We start from the raw sequence: 12332 nt of genomic DNA, 5'->3' as shown, positions 1-12332 counted from the left end.
AGGCGCTTCAAGCGTTGCTCGACTGTTGAAAGCAGAAACCTATTTTTTTCTATCTCTTATCAGGAGCCAGGAGAACGCTGTCCTACTGCCCAGGGTCTCCTCCTTTGCTCCACTGAACCTGGTACCTAATTTCAGATCCAGGAGCTTATTTGTGCGTCTATAAAGCAACGTACAACCCACAGATCCACCCAAAACACATCACAAATAATCACTCGATAGGATGTTATGGAAAGATGTGTGTGTGCAGGTGCCATCTTGTCAGTCTTGCTGGTCAGTGAGACCTTGAGGTCATGATGACTGAACTAGCAGGCAGGAAGTGTGGCAAAGGCCTCAGGGTAAATATGGAGCATTGACGTGCATGCACACAGATAATCACACACAAACATATAATATATAACACACACTAAATGAGAGAAAAATACACATGATCACTACAAAATACACAAAAATAACAGAGAAATGTACAAAACGTAATGTAATGAACTTCAGCAAGAAAACGTACCACTCCAGCCTTTGTACCCCCAACTAGTACACGGTCACACAACTTCAAAAAATGAGAGAAAGAAGACATCCAAAATACACAAAACTACATCAAATGAGAAAAATTAAAAAATGACTTTTCAAGCACAAAATCACAATAGAATATCACCAAAAACACACACACACAGAGAATAATTGAAATAATACCAACAACACACAAAAATGACAACAAAAATACACAACATAAGAGAAAAATATACTGAATCATTAGACAAAAAAAATACACAAAATTGACACAAAAAAAAACACAAACTAAGAGAAAAATATACTCAATAATAAAAATAACAAAATACACTAAATGACACTGAAAACAGCGTAGAGAGCTGCCTATGGACGTAAATGGTGGTCATCTTGGGGACCTGACTGCGCATGCGCAAACACGTAAAAACACGTTATGGGAACAGAGGCAGAGCTGCCATGTGCTTTTTGGAGGGGGCGTGGCCTCCTCCTGCCTTACAGCGGAGTGAGACTGTGCAGCTGTTCCAGGAAATAGCGCTGTTTAGTCATTTGGGCGATGAAACGCACAAAATGCGGACACTTTCAAACTTATAGGTACTGTAGGCTATTGGAAATAGAAAAATAAATAATTTATAATTATATTATAATTAAAACAAATAATCAAAATATCAATTCACCCTTGGGTAGGCATTGCCTACCTTGCCTACCCTGATGGCATGTCACTGGTGGGTACTTGGATTCTGAAGTAAGAGAAAAGGGATACTTGAGCCAAAAGAGTTTGAGAACCACTGCAATAGGCGAATATCTTATTTTGTGCATGGCCTTATTCATTTTGTTTCTATATTTTGTTTTATATCACTTGTTATTTTTGCAGTATCTATTTTGATTGGGTTCTTTTTTACTAAAAAAAAAGAAAAGAAAAGAAATGGACAAAAATATTCAGATTCAAACTTGTGCCCAGGGTGCAAAATTGCTTAGGGTCAGCACTTGGTTTTTTTTTACCTGGGTTTAATGATACAGGCGGGCAATGATTCAGGTTCAAAGTTCACAGTAGTCCAGCTGAGACACTTTCACTCTCAGCAAACATGGAGCAGATCACTGAAAACATCTGCAGGTACAAAAACTTCAACTTTCCCGTTGATATGACGACGGCCGAGTACATCGACTCCCTGCAGAGCTTTGAGATCCGAGACAGCGACGTGTTCCTGGTCACTTATCTGAAGTCAGGTCAGTGTGTCTGTTTGCTCTGGAATGACAGTACAGATGCTGATTCAACTCCCATTAAACTGATGAAATCTGTATTTTCATCATCGTTAAACACCCCATTCTTCATCCTTTATACAATCAAACAAACAGCACAAAATAATGATTTCATGTATTTTCCTAAGATTTAAGGCAATGGTTCTCAATCTTTTTAGACTCAAGAACCCCAACCCTTTTGTCCGACGGCAACATTTTGCTTAGAAAACTATGTAACTACTTGTGAAAAGTTTTATACATTCTAAATTTTATAGATTTGTTGAAAAATCTCTTATTCATGTGAGCTCTCATTGTTTTCTTCCAACTGAATCTAAAAAAATCTATTTTGTTTTTGTGTTTTTCTTCATTTTAAAATACATAACATGAGAGAAAAAAGACCACCAAAATACACAAAACTACAGCAAACAAAAGAAAAATGTAAAAAAAAAAGACATTTATAGCTAGGAATGTAACGATGAATCGTAAGGCAGTTAAAAGTCGATTCATAGGTATCACGGTTGATATTGATTTTCTGAAAATTGAATCGCAGTACGTTTTTTAACCACCAGAGGGCGTTATCCACAAGTGTAGGCGGTGGGTGGAGTCTGCTAATACTTTCTTTCTGGCCGCCTTCTACTCTTAAATATGTTAATAAATGATTCATTGCCCCTTTAGCACCGAAAGAATATCTGTAATATTACTTGAATATCTGTAAAAGTAACGTTTTTCTGTTAGCTCTGTCTGCTAGCATAGCTTCTCTTCTTCACTGCAAGAATTTCTGCATGCCAACCGACCACTGTGTTACCAGCGCCCTCTGCTGGTTCAAACAAATATGACGTAAATCAGTGTATCACGGTTTTTTTTTTTAAAGTCCAATTGTTAAGGCACAAAATACATTTTCAGTTGCACTTTTAAAAAGAAAAAGAACTATTATGCAGTTTTGCATTGTTTATTATAGAACCAGAATTTAAATTAATAGGCTTCATTTTCATTTGTATTATTCCTTTATTTATTTCATTCAAGATTTATTTTTAGTTAAATTGCATTGTTTTGAATAGTTTATCAAGGGATTCTTTTGACAATGAAATATAAAACGAAAATAATACAGTATTTTCTAGTTTTTTTCCCCCCAAAAAAATTTGTTTACAGTCCCATTTTGTAAAATAAATTGTGAGAGAATCTTATCGTGAACCCACTATCGTGAATCGAATCGTATCGGGAGTTGAGTGAATCGTTACATCCCTATTTATAGCACAAAATGACATTAGGATATCACCAAAAATGACTCCAAAAACACACAAAATGACTAAAAAACACACAAAATAAATTACACAAAACTAAAGCAAACAAGAGAGAAAAAAGTGTGACTTTAAAAATACATAAAATGAGAGAAAAACTTATACAAAAAGATAACCAAAATACACAATATGACAGAGAGAAAAATATGAAAAATGACTTCAAAAGCACAATATGACAATAGAAAAGCACAAAAATGACACCCATTTCATCAAAAAAGATTCCAAAAACACACAAAAAACATAGATTACACAAAACTAAAGCAAACTATATCAGAAAAAATATTTACAGTATATAGTGACTTTATAATTACATACAATGAGAAAAAGACTTACACAAAAAGACAACTAAAATACACAATAGGACAACAAATACACAAAACTACAAATGAGATAAAATTGTACAAAATGTTTTCAAAAGCATAAAATGACAATAGAAAAACACAAAGTGACACCCAAAAACATTCAAAATGCTAGCAAACAAGATGAAAATATACAAAATGACTCTTTTAATGTATTTTACTGCTGATTTAAGACATGGATCAAACTGACCTGTTATCATTAGAGATGCTAACAGAAAGCTAACACAAGGAAGGATATACTGTAATTTATGGAGTTATTTATTAAAGGCTCTGTGATTTTGAGTAATTGAAAAAAGATTGTCGGTTACCATAATCGTAACTGAGTTGTAATTGAACATAAATAATTGAAGACATGAATGTAATTGAGCCCAACCCTCCTCCTCCACAGGAACCATTTGGACTCAACAGATCATTATTTCTATCTATGAGCTGAGCGGAGGTTTACCAGAATACTCCAACAACTCCGAGCAGATGCCGTGGTTGGAGTTCAGCGAAGGCCAAGACTACCCCCTACGACCTTCTCCACGACTCCTGTGCTCACATCTCCCTCCAACCCTAATGCCTCTAGCGCTGAAGGACAAAAAGGCCAAGGTAAATAAAAATTGTAAAATTGTTAAATTAAAGAAAAATAAAAAGCTTAATAGAGATAAAAACTTGACTACTATAACATGTCATCCAAAGAGTCCACCAGTGTCTCCAGTAAAGTCTTTAAAATTATCTCTTCCTAATGTTAGATCTCTTGTTAACAAATCACTGCTAATTAATGATATTATTTTGACACATCACTTGGACTTTTTATTTCTTAATGAAACGTGGTTGAATGATGGTATCAGTAATACTATTCTCAATGAAAGTGCAACACAAAACTTTATTTATTTCAATAAGTGTCGGACTTGCAGGAAAGGTGGTGGAGTTGTTGCCATTTTTAAATCAATATTTTAGTGCAAAGAAATAACGTTTAATGATTTTATCTCCTTTGAATATATGTCATTCCTACTGAAGGGTGATTCAAGAGTTCTGTTCTTAGCTCTATCTCATAATTTCTGTCTTTTTTGACTTAGAGAATGTAACATCTGTTCCCCCTACTTCTGTGTGTTTAAAGAAAAAGTACATGAATGACAACACATGTGCACAGTTTATGGAAGCCATAGCAATGACACCAACCTTGAGTGCTGAGAAAGTTGATTATCTTTTGGATGAGTTTAATACAAAAGTCTGGAATGTCATAGATGTAGTGGCTCCAATCAAAATGAAGAAAACCAAACACACAGAAAACATCTTGGAGGAGGACTGATATAATGCAGAATTTGAAATCTGATTGTAGAAGAGCTGATCGTAAATGGAGATCAACAAAACTCCAAATTCATCTAGAACTGTACAAAATAAGTCTACATAAATTCAATGACGGCTTGTTCAAAGCGAGGCAGCAATACTTTTCTGAAATTATTGCTAAAAATGTTAACAACTCTCGCACATTGTTTTCTGTAATTGAAAAGCTCACAACCCCCCCAGATCAGATAGCCCCTGAATTACTGTCAGCTGGAAAATCAATGAATTTGCTGTATATTTCAATGAAATAATACAATCAATAAGGTCAAACATCAGAACAAACCAGCAAAATCACAAAAAGCTTGAACAGCTTCAATTACTGAGGGACAAGTCAACTACAATGTTAGAGTTTATTTTAGTGAACCCAAAAACAATAGAGGAAACTGTTCAACAGCTGAATCCATCAACGTGTTGCCTTGACACAAAACCCTCAAACTTCTTTAAAACTGTTATTCCAATCAGGCACCGTACCAAAATCCCTGAAAGCAGCTGCTGTGAAACCTCTGTTAAAAAATATATACTGGCTAACTATAGATCAATCAGCAACCTTCCATTCATGGCCAAGATCATTGAGAAGATGGTCTTCAACCTGAGTCAATTCTTAACATTCAACAAAACATTTGATACATTTCAGTCAGGTTTTCGTTTTCATCACAGCACAGAAACTGCTCTTATCAAAGTGATCAATGACATAAGGTTGAACACTGATTCAGGAAAAGTATCTGTTCTTATTCTATTGAATCTAAGTGCTGCATTTGACACTGTAGACCATATAATTTTGTTGCACAGATTGCAAACATGTGTTGGACTTAAAGGAAAAGAAATGCAATGGATTAGTTCTACTTGAAGGAGGGAACATTATTTTCTAAGCATTGGAAACTTTCAATCTGACAGATTACCAATGTTCTGTGGGGTTCCTCAGTGCTCTGTTCTTGGACCTCTTCTGTTTAGCCTTTATATGCTTCCTTTAGGACAAATTTTTCAGAGCTACGCAGATGGCACACAACTATATCTATCACAGATGACTATGGTCCCATAGAGGTGTTGTGTGACTCCTTAGAAAAAGTAAACTGCTGAATGAGTGACAACTTCCTTCAACTAAATCATGACAAGATGGAGGTTATTGTCTTTGGTAACTAGGAAAAGAGGACTGCTGTCAGCAAGTACCTTGAGTCACTCCTGGGAAATAAGAGATATCTTCATTCCATTTGTCAACAGGAATGTTGTAGGGGTCATTCCCACCGATCAGACCCAGTTACTCCTTCTACCGACTTCTCTCAGCTTCTGGTAGAGTGTCAACATTATCAGTGGCCTCCAACATATTAAGGCCAAACGGAGACGACCTTCGACAATTGTTAAGCACATGGGCTGCTTTCAATAAGTCAAAAAATAACACTATTATTCAAGTAAACACACCCACGCAGATGCATCCGTATAGGGCCGTCATCTTCTAAGATGGCGCTGGGTCGATGTGCCGTGACGTCAGTTACAAGGGTCTATAGGTGCAATGACTCCAAAAACAAAACAAAAAAGTGCTCAGATTGGTCATTATCCTAAATGCTGACATGAATGTTGATCATGTGACCTCAGATCAGATACAATCACATGCTTGTGATGCTGCGTGCATGCGCGTCTCACCAGTGGGGGTGTAACACCTGCACTTTCATAAAAACAAAAATTCATCCCCCTCACTTTTTACAGAGGGATTCACTGTTGAAAATGTATTGGTCCAGTCAGAATGATAGGCCAATCACAGCCAGCCATTTCAAGAAATGATAAACAAAAAATTAACAGTGATGACTGAAGTGTAAGTAAAGTGACAAAAAATTAGTAACAGGTGGCAAAAAAAAATCCAAAAGATGCAAAAACGTGGCGTAAAAAGTGACTAAAATGGGCCAAAATCAGTCAAGAGTGGCAAAAAATTGACAAAAAGAGAAAACAGATGGTATGTAATGGCAAAAAGTAGTTTAAATGAGCAAAATGTGGCAAATAATAGTGAAAAAGGGAAAAAATGTGGAACAAAAAGAGACAAAATGTTGAGGAAAAAAGGAAACAAGTGTTGTTTATTGGGCAAAAGGAAGCTTATTTGGATGAAACGTGGCAAAAATAAATTAAGAATAAAAAAAATTGATTCTCACGTTTCCTCCTCCACAGATCATCTACGTGATGAGGAATCCAAAGGACAACATGGTGTCCTACTTCCACTTCAGCAGAGAATGCTGCAAATTCGATACTCCAGAAAGCTTCGAGCAGTTCTTTGAACAATATCTCTCTGGAAACGGTGAGATGATCCACTTTGACCCCAACACATTGAGAGGTTCATCTGACTCACGCCCTATGACTTTAAGATTGACGTGTTAGTGTTTAGTTGTTGTTTCCTGTGTTTTTGTCATCATTTTGTATTTTTTTTGGTTTCTCATTTAGTGTTTTGTTATTCTTTTGTTGTTTTGTGTGTTATTTGTTAGCAATACTTTTAGGATTTTGACCAAATTCTAGACCTTATGACAAGGAAAATTTGGGATCAAAATACTGATTCTGCATCAAAAATCCCTATTGCTCAATAATTGCAAAATCTCAATTATTCATATCTCGTTTTGGAATTGCCCGATCTTTATTAAATGACTCAGTTATATCGGGTTAATTCTTCAATTTCCACACTGAATTTCATCGGATCGGATTACAATTGCAAATGTAATCAAGATTTTGTTTAAAACAAGTTCTGATGAACTACAACCGGGCCCGCGAAACGTCTCCACGCCAAATGGCACGTACCACATTCCAGAGAATTCAGAGAAATGACTCGGTTCCAATGAGTAAAACAAATGAAATTGTGCGACGTATAATCGTAAACTACGTTGAATTGCCTTTGAAACGATATTTCACACGACTATGTTCCATTGCCCCCCTTTCAAAAAGGTCTCAGAGAGGCTTTTCAGATCGGCTCATAGAATATCCAGGTCAAATTACAGCCCGATTCAAAGAGCATTAACGGAGGAGTTGTCATTTGAAAAATGGGGCCCCCTGGCACCCCTGTGGCACATACAAAGTATTGGACCCAATTCATATATTGGCATATGTCAATGATTTGGTGCCACCAACTGTCGCAATATTTCACTCACGAAAAAATGAGAAATTGATGGAAATTGCCTAAAAAGGGCTGTGAGCATCTCATCATAATCATTCATGAAGTATTCATATTTGAAACTGCATTCTGATCTGACGCGAACTAACGGAGCAGTAGTCATTTGAAAAATGGGGCCCCCAGGGGCCCCCGTGACACGAGGTAATGGGCTCTATTTAAAAATTAGTATGTGCCAATGATTCAGTACCACCAACCATCGTAATATTTGACTTGCAAATAAATGAGAAATCAACTTTCAGTTTTTTTTTCCTTTTGGAGCCCCCCTGGGCCCCAAATCTAAAATCGGGCTCCGAGACATCTACCAAAATTTCAGCCCGATCAGTTCATGAATAACAGAGGAGTAGCGACTAGTGTACACAACAACAACAGGAACGAAGTGAGAAGTGTTTTGAGTCCGGTAGCCCCTAAAAAATGTGTGTCTATACATTTGGACCTACTGTGTGATATATATCATATCAAATAGTATCAGAAATGATCTATCAGACGTCTCTTACTAAAGCAAACTCTTAATTTGATGGGAAATGATTAATCTTCCAGTCGGGGGCTCGTCCTGGTTTGACCACATCAGGGCTTGGCTCTCTGTGAAGGACCAGTGCAACATCCTCTATCTCACCTACGAGGACATGATCTTGGTAAGAGTCTCGGCTCTGGTTTCTGTCACTTTGAGCTTCTCTGAGTTAGTTCTTATCTCTTTGGTTTCAGGATTTAACGGGAGCGGTGAGGAAGATCTGCAGCTTCTTAGGAAAGAATCTGAGTGAAGCCGATATTCAGAAAGTGGTGGAAAAAGCCACGTTTAAGAACATGAAGAAAGACCCAAAAGCCAACTATGAGTTCATACCAAAGGACAAGGTTCGGGGAAACTTCATGCGTAAAGGTATAAAATAAAAAAACATAAAATATTCAAGAGCAAGTAAAAAGCAGCTTAATTAAATAGTACTTAAAGTAAAAGTTACTAGTTACTTTCTCCCTCCACATTTGTTTTTGGTAATAAATCTTGCTACAGATCCCTTCCATACAGTGAACATCTCAGGTATACACTTAAAAAGGAAGAGACTAAGTAACAATAACAGAGAACATCATTCAAACATGGCACACAGCACTCATCTAGGATACCCTCCAATACTCCTTCCATGCACCTCTGGAATGCAGTGGGTGCATTTGTAAGCCCAAAGAGTATTCTAACCCATTTGTAAATCCCCCAGGGTGTGCTAAATGCTGTTAAGGGTCTTGATTCCTCGCTCACAAAACCTTGATGATACGCACTCCCTTGATCCAAGATGGAGAACCATGAGTTGCCTGCAAGACTGTCCAACAGATCCTGAATCCATGGCAGTGGGTGGCGATCAGGGATGGTCTTGTGGTTGAGCTTGTGGAAATCAACACACGTGCGCAGGCGGCTGTCTTTTCTGTGCACACACACCACTGGTGAGGAATAGGCTGACTCTGACTTGCTGATCCACCTCCTATCTAAAAGGTTTTGGATATAGTCCTTTACCTCTTTAAATAACGGCCGTGGAATTGAGTTATAGGTGCTCTGGACAGGAACAGTGCCTCTTGTGTGGATTTTGATGTCACACATTTGGTTGCTGTGCACAATGAGCCCTTTCTTTCCAACTTTCACCACTATTGTGTGGATGACAGAAAGAAGACTTTCAATGTTGCTCTTACAGATTTTTAAGGCCTCTGACAGCAAGTCGACCCGGCTAATATCCCCCGTTTGATCACTGTTTTCCATGATTATCTCTTGTATAACATTGAAGCCTTGTAGTGGGCTGCTCAGGATTTCCTGACTTACTAACATTGGGACAAAGAGAGAGACTGAGCCATGTTTGTTACTGGTAATCTTGAGAAGAGCTTCTATCCACTCATCAAATGGTACATCCGTCCCATTAGCAGCAGTGACTTTAAGTGAGCGGTTTGGCAGGAGGCTTTCGAGTAGTTGGATGGTTACATTTGGTAAGGCATTTTGCACTATGCTGACCTGTGTCCTACTGCCCAATAACATCTCAAGTTTTTCCCCATCTAACTGACAAGTTATCATTCACCTGCCACCAATCAGCTGTGCAACATGCTTTCTTTTTGGCACGTTGTTCTGTTTAAAAGGTTTGGCAGAGGATGGAGTTTTCACTTTAGGATGTAGCTTTACTGTTATGGGGGACTCAACATTCTTCCTGGTCACTGGTGGTCCCTCCCCAGTGACCTTGTCCAGTTTCCCTGTGGATTGTTCTTCTTTAAGCAACCAATTGCTCTGTGTCCCACTTTTCAACAGCGGAAACAGTGTGTGCAGCTGTCATTTCCATCAGAAATACATTGACGGCATTTCCCCTTAACTTCGAGCTTGGCAGGCTGGTTTGGGAGTGAAGTAGGGGTACGTGTGTTTTCTGTTGCTGCGTTAACTACAGGTTGTAGAGCCTTTTCCAGACTTTTTGTCAGGGATGACACTTGTGCCGTCAGCTCCATTATGGCAGTACGATTACTTGAACCTCTGTCTGCAATTGTACTGTCTTGTCTGCCTCGATCTTGCTGCGCCGTATTGACGCTAACTGCTTTTTGTTTTTGTGTCTGTCCTAACCTGTGTTGTCTCTCTGTGTCCTCACTTAGCGACCTTGTTATTATATCTAGTTTGAAGTCATCAGTAACACTCAGGTTTGAGATATAGTGTTTAAGATCTCATCTCATGTATGAGCATTTTTCATTCATACCTTGATAAATTGAATTTGGAAAAAAATCCCTGTACGAGTTTGCTATCGTATTGAAAGCCAGTGCTTTGTTTAGAAGCAAACTTTACTCGTTGTTCTAACCCCTTTAATGTGTACAGGAATAGTTGTGGACTTTCTTTATCATATTGTTTTGCGTTGCTGAGCTCCTGGATTAATTTTGTGCTGCTCTTATCCCTAAGGTGAGCCCTTAGAAAAAACTCTGCTACAGATAGGCTATCTTTCGTAAAACAAGCATGTCTTTAAGGGTGGCAGGTTTGATTATTTTTTAGCGCTGTTCGAATAATCTCAGCCTCTGTAAAACCTTCAACAAGACCTTCATCGATTTGTTTGATAAGATTGCTAAAACTCAAATCAGAATCAGAATCTGAGATCTGACCACCCTGAATTTTAAATTCTCTACGTGGCAACAAGGCAGCAACATTGTTCAGTTTTACCAAACCAGTTACCTAGTCAGCTACCACTGGAGTACATGCTGGGATCATTTCAGTTGCTGCTACTGTGGGTCCAGTCTCTGACATGTTTGCTGTTGCTGCTTCATCAGATGCTTGACTAGGCCTTCCAGCTCTCTGGGTCGATTGCAGTTCATTAATGAGGTCACGAAGCATGAGCAGGAGCGACATCCCTTGGTCCTCAAGACTCTTCAATTGTTTACTTCACAGATAGTCAACAATGAAGTCAAAAAGTTCCACTTCAGTCGAGTCGTCACCTGGCAAATCTTATTCCATTTCATCTTAGTAAGCTACTGCAAGATTGTAGAAAACTTCTCTGTTGGCAGCTCTTATCAGCTGATGAAGCTCTTGCGGGATTTCCCACTGTAGCTTATGTAGAATGGCCATCTCTGGATACCTGAAGTCTGTCACTTAGGTCATTGGCTCAGGAAACAGGAAATCAGGATCCCACGGTTCATGGATGATTAGCACCAGACCAGCAGTAGGCGCTAATCCCGGACGAGCCACCAAATTTGTTACCTCCGACAACCGAAAGGCAACTTGATGTTTTTCTGGTGTCTCAACGTGTGGTGATATGCTGTGGCAAGAATAGGAGAGACACTGTGCACAAACCCTACTCTATGCCCAGGGGGCACACAGTTTAAATAGCTACATAGATGGATGTAAAATAGCTACATAGAAACAAAAACTGCTGTAAAATAAAGGTAAACTGGAGAGAAATAAATAAAAGGGATTTCTGTTTTTTCCAGTTTTAGTCTCCTAGTTCAAATTGTTCCTGATTAACTTGTCAACTGATTTCAACTCTCTACATAACAAATACGTTACTTCCTTTAAAACGCACTTAAGTATGAGTAAAATTACTGATTTAGAAATATACTAAAAAGTACAGTCACGCAAGTACTTGTAATCAATTACTTTCACCTCTGTATTTCAGGTCAGATCGGAGACTGGAAGAATTTATTCACCGCTGAGCAGAGCGAGAGAGTCGACCGACTCCTGCAGGAGAAACTTGGAGATCTGTCTTTAAACTTCATCTGGGAATGATTCAGAAGCAGAAAAAAAATTAATGTCACCTCACATAGAAAATCAGCCTCTGATCAGGCTTTTTAAAGTCTAATCACCATCATCAAGAAATTTAAATGAAAGTTCCTGAAAATGGGTTTTTAATGAAGAAAATGCATTGACGACTTGATCTACAACCGTCTGTGGTCATTGTTCTTCAAAAAAAAAGTTTCCAGAGGAAGGTAAATTTAAGTATTAAAAAGAAAAGATGAACATCCACATTTTATTCAGTGTCA

General features: G+C 38.1%; 1 protein-coding gene across 1 annotated transcript; it reads left to right on the top strand.

Annotated features, from left to right (window-relative positions):
• The first annotated feature begins 1529 nt into the window (after nucleotides 1-1529).
• On the top strand, nucleotides 1530-12322 carry LOC114467821 (amine sulfotransferase-like). The gene is made up of 6 exons (XM_028454279.1): nucleotides 1530-1725; nucleotides 3783-3985; nucleotides 6878-7004; nucleotides 8403-8497; nucleotides 8568-8739; nucleotides 11969-12322. The coding sequence occupies exons 1-6, from the start codon at nucleotides 1584-1586 to the stop codon at nucleotides 12076-12078; spliced, it is 849 nt and encodes a 282-aa protein (XP_028310080.1). The 5' UTR covers nucleotides 1530-1583; the 3' UTR covers nucleotides 12079-12322.
• The last annotated feature ends 10 nt before the right edge of the window (nucleotides 12323-12332 follow it).

The sequence above is a fragment of the Gouania willdenowi genome, chromosome 8, assembly GCF_900634775.1.
Source record: "Gouania willdenowi chromosome 8, fGouWil2.1, whole genome shotgun sequence".
Taxonomy (NCBI): Eukaryota; Metazoa; Chordata; class Actinopteri; order Blenniiformes; family Gobiesocidae; genus Gouania; species Gouania willdenowi.
This window is presented reverse-complemented; position numbering and strand designations above follow the sequence as displayed.

Coding starts and splice junctions, on each gene's coding strand:
- LOC114467821 (XM_028454279.1), top strand. CDS start 1,584: ATGGAGCAGATCACTGAAAACATCTGCAGGTACAAAAACTTCAACTTT. Junction 8,498..8,567: donor CCTACGAGGACATGATCTTG/GTAAGAGTCTCG, acceptor CTTTGGTTTCAG/GATTTAACGGGAGCGGTGAG. Junction 8,740..11,968: donor GGGAAACTTCATGCGTAAAG/GTATAAAATAAA, acceptor TCTGTATTTCAG/GTCAGATCGGAGACTGGAAG.